The sequence below is a fragment of the Eumetopias jubatus genome, unplaced genomic scaffold (genome assembly GCF_037043125.1).
Source record: "Eumetopias jubatus isolate StellerSeaLion01/CBP00866 unplaced genomic scaffold, mEumJub1_p1.0 scaffold_17, whole genome shotgun sequence".
In the NCBI taxonomy this organism is placed as follows: domain Eukaryota; kingdom Metazoa; phylum Chordata; class Mammalia; order Carnivora; family Otariidae; genus Eumetopias; species Eumetopias jubatus.
This window is the reverse complement of record NW_028274823.1, coordinates 18299433-18312695: the sequence shown is the minus strand read 5'-3', so window position 1 is coordinate 18312695 and position 13263 is coordinate 18299433. Positions and strand designations below refer to the sequence as shown.

The 13263-nt window shown below is 48.8% G+C and overlaps 1 protein-coding gene across 4 annotated transcripts in view; it reads left to right on the top strand.

The window, feature by feature from the left end:
• VTI1A (vesicle transport through interaction with t-SNAREs 1A) overlaps window positions 1-13263 on the top strand; it is a 363997-nt gene that overhangs the window by 332154 nt on the left and 18580 nt on the right. Inside the window, exon 10 of one of the 4 annotated variants that reach the window (XR_015767142.1) lies at window positions 11229-11312. The exons of 1 other annotated variant lie outside the window; for it this stretch is intronic. Coding sequence is in view for 1 of the 3 variants with exons in the window: in XM_028092022.2 (XP_027947823.1) it covers window positions 11229-11322 (94 nt within the window). In the remaining 2 variants the exon portion in view is untranslated. Of the gene's footprint in view, window positions 1-11228; window positions 12384-13263 lie in introns of those variants that run through there. 2 more of the 4 variants (XM_028092022.2, XM_028092027.2) reach the window with 2 other exon arrangements.

The window sequence follows — 13263 nt, the reverse complement described above, 5'->3', positions numbered from 1 at the left end:
GCTGAATGCAGCGGGAAGCTGGCCGCAGGAGTCAGCCTCTCTGTGAGGCAGAGAAAAGCAGTCAAGGGACAAGAAGAGGATCTAAAGAGAAGCAAGGCCGGGCCTGGCACAGTGGGGCTGCGGTTGAAGACGGCCCGTTCAGCTTGCCGCACAGCCGAATCTGGACAAGACAGAGAAGTTCTGGTGTTATAATCTAGAAAGTGTAACCACATCCCTCAAGAGTTGACAGAGATGCAGGTGGCTGATAAACTTTTGCCAAAATGTTTCTTCCTCCTGACACCAGGAAAGGAAAAAGGTGTGAATCCGTAACAATTAGGAGATAAGTATCTGACGTCATATCTTGCAGGGAAGGAATGCTAGAGCCCATCACTAAAGCCAAGGCAACTGTGTCTCCACCAGTCTCACATCAACCAGCCGTGGCTCAGAAGAGGCATCTTGGCTTGTTCCTTCCCAGGGTGTTCCCAGGGAAACCAACAGAGCTGGCAAGGGCAGCCTCCACCTTCCTGAGTAGCTTAGTAGCTGCTGAAGATGGGGCTTCCAGGAGAGGGGCTCAGCCTGGACCCCACAAGGCAAGCTAATCAGGGTCAGCGCCAGGATGTGCCCCGCAGGAATCAGAGAGAAATCTGCAGGCTTTCCAGGCCAAGACACCTGACATGGGAGGGGGGGGGGAGCTGTCGAACACTGCAGGGGGAAGGGGGAGCAGCCAAACAAGAAAGAGTTTCAGGGCCCATTGTGGGGACATCTGTGAGTGATAATAGAAGTGGAATAATAATAATTCTTAGAGCTCTTTACGGAGCAGTTACCATGACCAAGCACTGACCTAAAGCACCTCATGTTGAATTAACTCATTTCTTTATTAATGTAATTCATTGAGGTACTGCTATTATTAGCCCCACTTTCTTCTAATGTGGAAACTGACGCATTGGTTCTTTGGAACTTTCAGATTCCTTGTATTGGCACTTTTGTTTTTCTTTTTCAATAGAGGACGGAAGGAGGTTGTCCACTTTCTGTTTTGCCAAGTAAGAGAGAGAACATTTCCGATGTCCAAGTAAGGACATTGGAAAAAAACACTGCCATCTACTATCACCATCACATCATAAAATAAGAACGTTTTCACACTAAAGCAGTCAAGTGGACTTAATCTCAGAGAAATAAGGAAGCAACCTGCACAGCTGGTGTGTGGCAGATCCTGGACCCAAATCTGGGCAGTTTGGCTCCAGAAGTGAAGGGAGCTGCTCAGCTTCTGCCCAAACGTAGTTCACGGCTGCCCTGGAGGATAAAAGAGTGAGGGGCCCTCAGCCAGGAGGAAGTGGCGGGGGGCCAGGTGAACAGGGCGGCGAGGCTGCCTCACAATACAGGGGCAGGACCCAGCAGGAATAGGGGACCTCAGGGCACCCAGCAGGAGTGGGGAGGGGGTGGGGGTTCAGCACCTAAAACTGGGGGTTGGGAAGGGGATGCCTTTCCGGCCTGACACCATGATAGTCTGCCTTGTGCTGAGAACTTTACCGGGGCCACATCTGGAGTGGGCCTGGCCTTCTCCCCCAGTGGGCCTGAGCCACCAAATCTGGGTTCTCATAAATCAGGATCATTGTGAGATTAAACGACATCACACATGCAATAAGCATCCAAGACCACAAAAAGTCACCTTGCCTTTTTAAGACTGGAAGTATATCGCTACCCACACCCCATGCAGACAATACTTGGGAGAGATTCCTTTACTACATTTCGTGGATGAAGAGACCTTTAGTCCTTTCCCAGAATCACACCATGAGTCTAGCTAATTCTCCCGCCTGATTTTCTTTTCTGTCAGGTACTCTATTCCAACAGATGCATTAAATTAAATCTTCCACAGACCTGGCATCTTCTTATAGCATATTCCCTCATTTGTATGATAGGTGATGTAAACATAACAAAAAATCATGTGGTCCCAGGTCACTGGGCGAGGGGCAGTCTTGGGTGAGCAGTCCCCAGAGGACAAGGGCCATTCACTTTGTCCCGGAATCCAGTGAGGGATCCAGTGATCATGCCTTTACCTAGAACAGAGAGGCAGAGAGGACAACAGACTGAAGAAAGTTGACAAATATGCTACTGAATAAAAATGAACATTATCTCAGTAATTTCCTGTGCGTTTACACCAGGCACTAAGAAAAGAGTTGACTTTGGTTAATTAATGTTCCATACTTTCAACAAAATTAACCTGCATACCCAATTACTGTGTCTGTGGAGAAGAATATAAAGATGAAGATGTCAAAGACTCGCCCTTCAAACAACCAAGAAGAATCTGGTAGGGAACGTAAGACACACCAGTTACATAAATAACCACTGTGTTATTGGGGTGTCCCGCAGGGGTAGAAGACAAGCTTGGAGGGGGATTTGAGGTCTTGGTGAAAGTGGGGATGAGAACGGTCTCCACCTCACAGGATTGCTGTGAAGGTCCAACAAAGTGTAGAAGATGCCAGAAGAGCACCTGGCCCGGAGTATGTGCCCAGTGGCGTGGCATGGCCATGTCTGTGTCCGTCCTTGACGAGGCTGCTGCCACGAGCACCAGGGACGCTGTCCTGTCAAGGCCTGAGGAGGAATCGCCAGCTGGGTGGGATTGTCTAGCTGTCAGGTACGGAAACTTTCACATTTCTCCGATTGGGACTTTTTCTTTTTAAATCCCGGACAGAGGATTGTCCACTTTTTGTTTTGCCAAGTCAGAGAGAATAATTTCCAAGGAGAGAGGGTATATCGCCAATGTCCAAATAAGGTCACCGGGGAAAAAACCTGCCACCTACCATCACCATCACGCCATAAAACGAAGGACATTTGGGCGCTGAAGCAGTCAAAGGGACACGATGTTGGAGAAACAGCGAGTCCTTTAAATTGAGTCATCTTGTGTTCAGGGACAAAGAAGCTTCCAAGCTGCTCTTCTCGAGGCAGCCTCAGCCCAGAGCGCGGGAACCACTGTTCTCCGTGGCCTGTGCGCTGTGGTGTGTTCTCTGATTTTGTCCAACGGATCCCCTTCGCAGCAACCTGTCTGTGAGTGGCCATCTCGCACCGTCACCACGGTGACACTGGCCACTTGGATGAGCCTGAACATTACCACGAAACAAGAATGAGCCTGGGGGTCTGAAGGCCCGGCTGGCCCCCCAGATGGCCAGCCTTGGGCAGGTCCCTGGCCCTCCCAGGCGGTGGAGCCTGCTGTCCGCTCTAGCGGGCGGCAGACCCACCAGGGACTAAGTAGATGAGGCCTTTCTGGAGCATCATGACTTCATTCCTTTCAAGTCCTTCAGAAACCCTTTGATTCTATCTGAAAGCCCCATGGCCAGCCAAGCCACTCTCCAGGCCCCTTGCCACGGTCAAGTCCATGTTTAAGAATGGTAGTGGCCGTGGCGCCCAGCCTGAAACTTGCTGTACAGCTTTGGAACAGAGAGTGCACGGTAGCTGCAGATCGCTGATCAGAACCCTTCGGCCTTATGCGTGCACCCTGACAGGTCCTTGCTGGCGGCCTTCCCTGGCCAGTCCAGGGCAGTGGGCACACAGCAAATTGTCACGCGCCGGCATTGCTCTGGTAACGGCCTTTCCTGTCAGGCTTCTGTAATTGATTGCTCACTGTGACACCCTCAGCTCCCACCGGGCAGGGACTCTGTGTTTCCTTTTTTCCTCAGCAGAACCCGTCTGTGCACGGCGCAGGGACCATTCTGTTCTCCAGCAGACCAGGGCCGGCCTCACCTAGCTTTCAGCTTTCAGACCAGGAGTGAGCAAACCGGGGATGGAAGGCCAAGTCTAGCCCGCTGCCTGTTTTTTGTCTGACCCGCGGGATCAAGATCACCTTACATTTTTACATGATGGGAAAAAAATCAAAATAATTCTGTTAACATACGGAAACTAAATGAAATTCAAATTTCTAGTTTCTGACTGGGAAGTTTTCTTTGAACACAGCTATGCTTGCCCACCCGCGAGGTCTCCGGCTGCCCTGTCGCTATGAAGGGCAAAGCCAGGAGTTGCAACAGAGACCATACAGCCCACAAAGCTGAAACCAGTACTGTCGTGACTTGAACCATGTTCTCCCCTGACCCCCTGGCCACCCCCCACATTCATATGATGAAGTCCTAACCCCTCCAATAGCGCAGAATGTGACCTTGTTTGGAAATGGGGTCCTTGCTGATGTTACTAATTAAGATGAGGCGTACCAGAGCAGGGTGATCCCCAAATGCAGGATGACTAGTGTCCTTATGGAAAGAGGACATTTGGGCACAGACCCATACCCAGGGAGAGGGCCATGTGAAGATGGAGGCAGAGATCAGGGTGATGTGTCTACAAGCCAAGGAACCTCAAATATTGTCCACACGGAAGCCAGGGAGAGGGGTGGAACCCGTGTTCCCTCACAGCCTGAGGACAAACCAACCTGCCAACACCTTGATCTCCAACTTCGAGCCTCCAGAACTGTGAGACAGTCCATTTCTGTTATGTAAGCCCCCAGTCTGTGGGCCTTTGTGATGGCAGCTCTAGAAAACTAACACATCTACTCTCTGGTCCTTTACAGAGAGCATTTGCTGATTGCTGTTGGACTAAGTAGAAATTTGGAAGTGGGGTCAAACTATCTGACCCTCACTCAGGACCTAACCTAGGTGTGCTAGGGTTCAGACCCCCATTCCAATCTCCTGGGTTCCTTGCCGGAGTGTGCTCATTTCTCCACCAAACCTCTCCATCAAAACATATCCTTCCTTGTGCCTTGTGCCCTCAGGGCTCACAGACAACCCACTTCTCCTAAACTTTGGTCAGTAAATGTGGACGACGAATGGTGGATGATGGCTTAGTAAGTTGACCCAGAGGTGACATCTGGCTTGTCCTCCTATTTTAAATGTCTTTTCCCAGAGGTAGGAGTCCTCTGAGACGTGTCCCCTCGGGTCTGCCTCTCGTGTGGCTTTGGGCAGTGCCTGCTCGGTGCCTGAGTGGAAATTCTCATTCTGAAATGAAAGAACCAACAGCTCCAGAAGATTATGAGCCCCATGGCTATGTTCAGAGCTTCCAGGGAACAAGGCTGGGACGGCCCTGTCCTCAGAGGAAGACTTTGTACAGTTCCTAAGTAAATACGTCCGGCAGCCAGGGGACAGTGGATCGAGAACAGTCATCATAAAGGCCAACACAAGATGACCAGGTCCATAGCCCGTCCTGGATCCAAGAATTCCATGTATTTGGGTCCTGGCATTGCCATAACAAAGTACCACCAACTGAGTGGCTAAAACAACAAATGTATTCTTTCCCGGTTCTGGGGGCTTGAAGTCTGAGATCAAGGAGTCAGCAGGGCCATGTTCCTTCCAAGGGCTCTAGAGATGCAACCTTCCTTACCTTTCCCAGATTCTGTGGCCCCAGGCATTCCTTGGCTCTAGCTACATCTCTAGTCTCTGCTACCAGTCTCACATGGTCTTTTCCCCCCATGTCTTTCTGTGTCTTGTCTTCTTATAAGGACACCAGTCATTGGATCTAGGCCCCACTGTACCTCAAGATGATTTTATCTCCAGATCCTTGACAGATTACATCTGCAGAGACCCTGCTTCCAAACAAAGTCCCATCCCGAGGTTCCAGGTGGACCTGAATGGGGTGGGGTTGGAAGGGACACCATTCACCTCAGTACAGTCAGTATGGTTGACAGTGAAAGAAGCCTCAACCAAACTTGCTCAAATCCAAAGGGAATGTTTGGCTCCTCTAACTGGGAAGTTTAAATGTGACTCTTCAGGTTTCAGGCACATAGCAGGATCCAAGGGTCCAAAGAATGCTTTTAGGAATCCATCTCTTTTCTTCTTCATCTCTGGACTCTGTGTTCCTCTGTGTTGGTGTCCTTCAGGCAGGTTCCCGTCCTGCATGGTGAGAAGAATGCCCTGTAGCTGTTCTAGGCTTCCATTGTCCCTACAGTCAATCCCAGTAAAGAGAGGACCTCTTTCTTGATTTTCCAGGAAAAAAAGTCCCTGGAGTTCCTCTCTCTTGCTTGGGTGGCATGCCACTTCCTTAACAAACACTTGTGCAAGGGATAGGAAGCTGTCATTAGCTGAGCCTGCCTGGGTGCTATGTCTTCCTGTGGAATCAGGGAAGGGGGTCAGCCCTACCTGACTCCTGGGGTGAGGCTGAGGATTCTTCCCAAAGGTGCAGGACACAGAAGACCCCAGATGGGCATTATCAGGGGGCATAACAGCCATACAACTCTCGCTCAGAGGCAACCATGTATCAGGCTTGGAAATAATGCTTCCAACTAAAGTTAGTGTTAGAGGCTGATGACAATGAACCATTTCCCCTATTCCTGTTTTCATTTCTTTCTGGTGAATACTAACATTGAAGTTGACAGAGAACTTGGAGAGCCTTTCCCTTGGCCCTTGTTTTGGGGAACTTCCCAGAGAAACATGGGTATACACTCCCTTGCACAGTTTACCCCATGCTCTCATGATTGCTAATTGTTCTGCCAGTTGTTACTGTTCTGTCAGACCCCAGAGGTGGGGCATCATTATTCAGGCCTGCTTCGCCAGGCAGGAAAGCGTGTGTAGGACGGGGCGCTGAACCTATGGAGTGTCGCGCACTCTCCAGCTAATGAATGCAGGCTTGTAAAAGCTTCTGGACACTGCTGGCATCCTTAATGGGAGGGTGGCTGATAGCTAACTCCTAGAGCCGTGCTTGTCTACAAGCAGCCCTTAGAAAGCAGGAAACATACTACATGAACCTTCAGGGGAGCATATGGAGCTAGAGTCTCTTGTTCGTGCATTCAGCAAGCATTTTTTTTGAGAACATCCATGCCAAGCTCTGTTTGAGACACTAGGAATACAAAAGACAAAGGAGAGTCAGACCCTAGAAGGTCTACTTTTTACTGGAGAATCCTGCACAGAAACAGAAAATCATTAAAGAACTGTGCGGTAAGGGATGCACAGGGAAGTACGAATGGGAGAAGGGCACAGGCAGGAAATTCTCTGTGGAAGTCATGCAGAGAATATGCTGTAGATCGAGGACTTGGTTTTGGAATTAGGGCAAATCAACATAAAAATGCTTTTAGGTCTCAACTAACAGAAGACCTGACTCAAACTGACTCGAAAAATTAAGTTAATTTATCTTCTCATATAACTCTTGAGTCCAGAGGAAGGGTGGTTTGATGTAGAGTTTCACCATGTTTTCAGGACCAGGGTTCCATTTCTCTGCCACTCTTTTGACTGCGCTGTCCTCCACGGGTCAGCTTCTTCCTTAGGCTGGCTTCCCTTATGGAAACAAAATGGCTGCAGCAGATCCAGGACTAACACCCACACACCAGACAATCCGGATGACCCAGCATTTGAAGCAAAGCTTCTGAGAGTCACTCTGCTGGACTGGCTGAAGTCACATGCCTTCATCTCATCTCATGAAGCCATATTTCATTGCCTTACTACAAGTCGGCTGTGAGTCCAGGGGAGTCTCCAGGGCACCGATGCTCCCTCCATGTGATGATGCAGGGATCCAGGCAGAAGCAGTCTCCCCTGTCTCGTGACTGCACTCCTGGGACATAACAGCCTCCTGAATGGGACCAGCAAGAGAAGAGCCAGCCGGGGAGGCCAACACTGGAAGTCAAATTCCTCCACCTGGAACGGAAGTGGCAGCCAGGGCCCCTGCTCACATTTCACTAACGCAAGTCACGTGGCCACGCCTCACATCAAGGGACAGGTGAGAGCTATCTGTGCCTAGAAGTCAAGGAGAACCCAGTGCTGGCGGATGCTGGGGACGCCTCCCGCGAATTCCTGGGCTTCTCCAGCAGGTGCCCTGCCTGCCTGCTCCACTGGAACCAGTCTCCTCCGATTCCCCCGCCACACGCAGGAGCTTGTTTCCAGAGGGGGAGGAGACTGGCAATGGAAAGATTAGCCGCTCCCAGGGTTCCACGCGGGGATCAGTATTTTCAATAGTACTTTATGAGTTCAGCCTCAAAGTAAATGGTTAATTCATCTTGTATCAACAGCACTGTGATTCATAATGTAAACTTGGAGAATCCTTGATGTTTCGGGCCCACATTCCTTTTAATTTGGCTCTGCATTCTTTTAAAGCCACAGTGTGCTCACTTAATAGAATGCAGCATGCAAATGCACAAGCTTTTGCCCGGAGGCAATTTAGCCTGGCTGTTTCAATGGATGTCTTCTTTCAAGTGTATATTCTTTCTTAAATTATTTACTGAGTAAACACACTTTGCATTTTCAAAAGGGAGATTAAGACAGCTTGCTGCAGACCTAGTTGAACTAAAGCCCCCTCTGCCCAAAGTTAGAAAGAAGTTACTTTGGGTTTCCCAAAGTTCCTTCTCTGGCTCACTCGCTGGGAACCCCTCTCCTGGCTTGTTTTTCTGATGCCCGGTGGACTCTGCATTCCTTTCTGCTCTCCCTACCGCGATACCTGCTGGCAGCCCCTGGCTGTGACTATCCTCCAGGCTCCCTCGCCGATGGGGCCCGCCAGTGCCAGGCTTTTTGTCCCCTGCTCCTATCCATTCAAGGGCCACAGCAGCTCCCTTTTCTGGTCCTTAGAGGCACCATATCAACCCAACATCTTTGAGGTGCAAAGCTGGGGTGCTGGGCTGAGTCATCCAACTCTGTCTGCTCCAATTCTCTTTCCCCCCACTCCGTACCCTCTGTCCTAAATATCTGCCCATCCTTGCTTCGAAAGCAAGTGCCCTCTCCTGCCGACCTACTCCACCGCGTGCCCCGTTTCCATGAGGACCGTTCCTCCTCTTGCCTTCAGAGAGAAGACCCAGTAGTGCTTTGAGAAGGCATATGGCATGAAGTTTCATCTTTGGGGGGTTCACTTCAACTTTTAACTTCAGCCTTACCTACACAGGCTCCCTGAGATTTTCCTGCAAATTGGGTTTACACAGAAGTCTTCTCCATTCACCCTGGAATGGAACGATTAGAATGACAGGAGCCGCATTCTTTCATTATCCTCCTGTGGGTGGGTCTCTCTCGAGTAGTGTGTGTCAGCAATTGTGCCTTGTGTTCTACGTGCTGGGGCTGCAAAGGGGAAGAACACTCTAGGCTCTGGACGCACCAAGGAGGGAATGGACTCTTTGGTCTTCCTGAATGTCTGTGAGCCAGCGGAGAGGTCAGGCTGTCCTGGGATCGGTGATGTGCTGAGTGAATGACGGATAGGAGCTGTTAAGAATGATCGTGGGTGAAGCACAACCCCTCTTTGCCTTGCGATGCGAGAAGCCCAATTAGGAAGGCCAGAGAAGAGCTGAGGACTTAGGGATTCCTGTGTATTCATTTTTCTAACCATGCTTCAGATTAAACAAGTAACACCCGCAGTTAATCCTTTATAAATTAGCATCATGGATGCCTTGGGGCCCTCAACCCACAAATAAAATGGTTGTCAACCAAGAGACACACTACCGTATATTACTTAAGGCAGAATTTTAAAGAGTTTTCATGCTTTTAATCTGTTTCACTGCTGAGTTTCAATTTTGCTGATTTCCTTTGCAAGTCTGACGCGGACGGCTGTGGTAAATAGAGATTGTGACAGTGACTTGGGCAAACGGGATGTGTCGAGTCTGTTCTGAAGACTTATGCCCCTTCCAGAGAAAAGGGGGAAAATCAATTTGGGTTTTAAATCCAGCCACCAAGTAGCACGGATCAGTGTTCATAATTAGCCTCACTTTAACAAGCCATGAAGTCCTGTTTTTATTTATTTATTTTGGGGACTGAGAATCTCCCTGCCTCCTGAGTAAATATGGCCTGTTAAGTCTGAATTAGCTGTCATTGCAGAAGAATTAATGTCAGGGCGCAGCCTTTCTAGTGGGGAAGGGAGGAAATAAAGGAGACAGATCTTAGTTGAGCCTTACGTGATAAATGAGGACCGAGCAGATCATTCATCTCCTTCGAGGAAAGTGGACACAGGCACTAGAGCAGTTTTGCGGAAGACGTATCAGCAAATGTGATCATTTTGTAACCTGTCAGGAGGAGAGGGAGCTAGTCCTTCCAAGGGGCCACAGGGGAGTGCGCTTGTCTGATGCGACCGTCTCCATCCATCCATCGAGGTTGGGAGAGGAAGGGGGTGGGCGAGGAGGACTCCAGCTGAAGCCACAAGGACGTCATCTTCCTTCCGAGAAAGAAGCTCATCCAGAACCTAGAAAAGGCTGCCAACACCCTGCAGAGATTTCTTCGCAGAGATACGAAATAGGAGGGCAAGGTCTCTGTTAGACTAAGACAGCAGACCTTTTCCTGCTTGGTATTTGCAGGATGGGCGGATGGGGTTTGCTGTGTGGCGTTAGGCACCTGGACACCCGGCCGGGCCCCCAGCCCCTCGATCCTCGCTGTGCGGCTGGTCCTGCGGGAGGAGCGTGGGCGAGGCCTCTTGACCTGGGTTCCCTTTGACAGTCTCAGCAAGGCATTCCGGGGTTCGACGTCTTGGCTCAGAGCGAGCCAACACCTGAGGAGGCAACTTCATGGGAGACCCTCTGCGGGCATCTCGGAGCACGTGTCTCCAGTCTGGTTCTCCTCCTGACTTCCCAGTTTCCCAGCAGCATTTGGCAGAGCCCGAGCTGAGGGGGCTGGAACCCCCAGAGGTGGGGTCCCACCAACCCAAGCACGTGAGGCACTCGGGGACTTTGTGTCATTTCTCATTTCCATCTTTGTGTGGCGGGGGGGCGGTTACGGAGCAAATACAACGTTTGCTCCTGGTGTAACAGAGCAGGGAGCCCCAGTGACAGATGACGGTTTCACAGCCTGAGCGGCAAGGTTGACACTTGCTTCTTAATCCTCTCCTTTTCTTCCTAAATCTCTTTTACTTTTTCCCCGGTATTTTTGTACAGGTAAGTACCTTACTGACATATGTTTCCTTGGAGTCTTTTACTTTACCAGGAAACACTGCAAAAAAAAACGAGGCTTGTCTCGAATTTTAAATTAAAAAGAGAAGCTCACATGGGGCCCTTGATCACTTACAGATTACTACATGGTACCCCGAGCCCAGAAAGCCATTGGATTTGCTTTCGCTTTGCAGTAAGCATTTCTCCGGGTGCCGTGTGACAGTCACGGTGGAGTTGCTCATTTCCTCGTGGATCGTTTTAGAACCAAAAGCTCCTGTGCACGTGCACACTCACATACACACACCCACGTGCATGCAAACACAAGCCCCACACTGGGCTCCCTACCCCCACCTGTGAAGCCATCATTTGATTAGCCAGCTTGGTCTTGGATGGTCTTTGTCAGAAAACCCTTCGTGTATCTATGTGATTTTTTTTTTTTTCCTCTGCTCTTTCCTAGAATCATCCAGAACCGCATACTGATCGTCATCTTGGCCATCATCCTGGTCGTCACCATCCTGATGGCGATCACTTTTTCTGTCAGAAGACACTGATGGATCTGCTCTTCCCTGATAAACAGCAACAACGGCGCGTTCTGAGTAATTAAGACAAAATGGTCACATGAATCATTCTTTTGCGCTGACAGGCCCTGAATGACCCTCCCTCTTTTCACCCCTGTTCAGCTCAAGTGCAAAGGGTGTAAAAATATTTTCTATTCCTGTTTGCATGTGGGTCGGTTTCCTTTTCTAGGCTTGTCTTCACCCAGATTTGTTTTTTGTAGGGGAAGGTGAATGTTTATTTGCCTTTTGGTGATTTCATCTCCTAACCAAAATAGCCTTGGTGACATTCTTCCTTGCCCTGTGGACATGTCAGGGGTCACGGTTTGGGATAGGGTATGATGAGTCAGCCGTGGGGCATCTGATGGGCTGTGCTGTTTGTCACACGTCTCTTGTCACCAAATTGCCCTTCTGTAATGTCCAAGGATAAAAATGCAGAGAAAAACAGGGGCCAGAGCCAGTGACTGGCTCCAGCAAACCAGCTCTGTTCTACCCAGGCATACTGAAGATAGTCTGCCTACCTGAGTGCTTTCACTGAAAAGGTGGATATTTAATGTCAGTTGTGCAGGAAATTGACTTAGCACTTTCTCTGTTTTTCTATGCATATATATATATATACATATATATATATATATATATATATTTTTTTTTTTTTTACACCCAAGAATATTTTTGCTGAGCCTGCCCAAGATCCACTTTTCACAACTTTGATTACTGGCTACATGAAATATTTCCTTACCTTCCCCAAATCCCATAGTCTCCAGAATTTGCTGGCAAAGTGAGCCCTGGCACGGTATTTAATTGTGACCTCCTCTCCCCCGACCTGTGTAAGCATCTCGGTATCCTTTCGGTTTTTATATCTGCACTGCCAAAAGCAGCCCTCATACAAGCAAAAGGTCTGACAAGGCTCTCTCCACATCCATTCCAGTATGTAAGAGAACATGAATATTTCAGGAAGAGCAAGAACATGAGTCCATCAGTGTGAAATTTCAAATGTGATTATAAATATGGTAGAGTCCTATACGATGATCCACTAGAAATAAACTTCATGGAAAATGTTCACTAACCTCCTTTCAAAGAATAAGGGGTTGCAGCGTATTACAAAGGACGGCTTGGATTTTCTACAAAAAAAATGTTAGCACAGCCTTCCTGAGTTCACTGTGTATTCAAACCTCTGACGTGCTTTGTGATTTCCTTTGGTTTCTTTCTGTCCGAGGTAACCGGGAATTGCGTTCAAAATGAGTTCATTTATGATCAGGCTTAAAGTTGCCCCAAGCTGAGGTCATTTTCCCCCTAGTCATAAAGCAAAATGTGTTTTTCTTAAGACTTCATAGGCACTTCCAAGGTCCGTACTATCTTTTGAATGTAATCGGGAGCTTTGAATCCTTGAAAAGCAAACCTGTTCTCTTCATAAAAAATGCTAACCACCTGTGCCTGTAGATCGAGATCACCTGGCTGCAGCACTTTATTTTTATGTTTTTCTTCCCCCCAACTCAGAAAAGAACCGTTATGGTTTAGAGAGGAAATGCAGAATGGCAAAATCCACCAGAGAAATCGCACTTAAGCGAAACAGGCCAGGGCCTGCATGTGTCCAGATAAATCATTTAGTATTGTGTACATAAAGCTGTAGCCTTTACCTCGCAGGGATGGTATGGGATTTTGGCCGAGCAAAGTAGGACAGTGAAGGGGTGGGAAGGCAGTGCTAATTTTCCTATCAGCTGAAAGGATCTATCTCAGCAAGATTCTTTTATTCCGATAACGGAATTCTGTACATGCTGAACACATTGGAGAAACCATTAAAAAGGAGGAAACAAACAACCAACCTCTTTCTTGTTCTGAAACACGAATGGCGGGGAAGTATTACACCAGCCTCTCGGGTAGCTGCTTTTGGAACTGTTGATCTTAGCCAAAGTGTATAAGCAGCTCTCTACCTACACC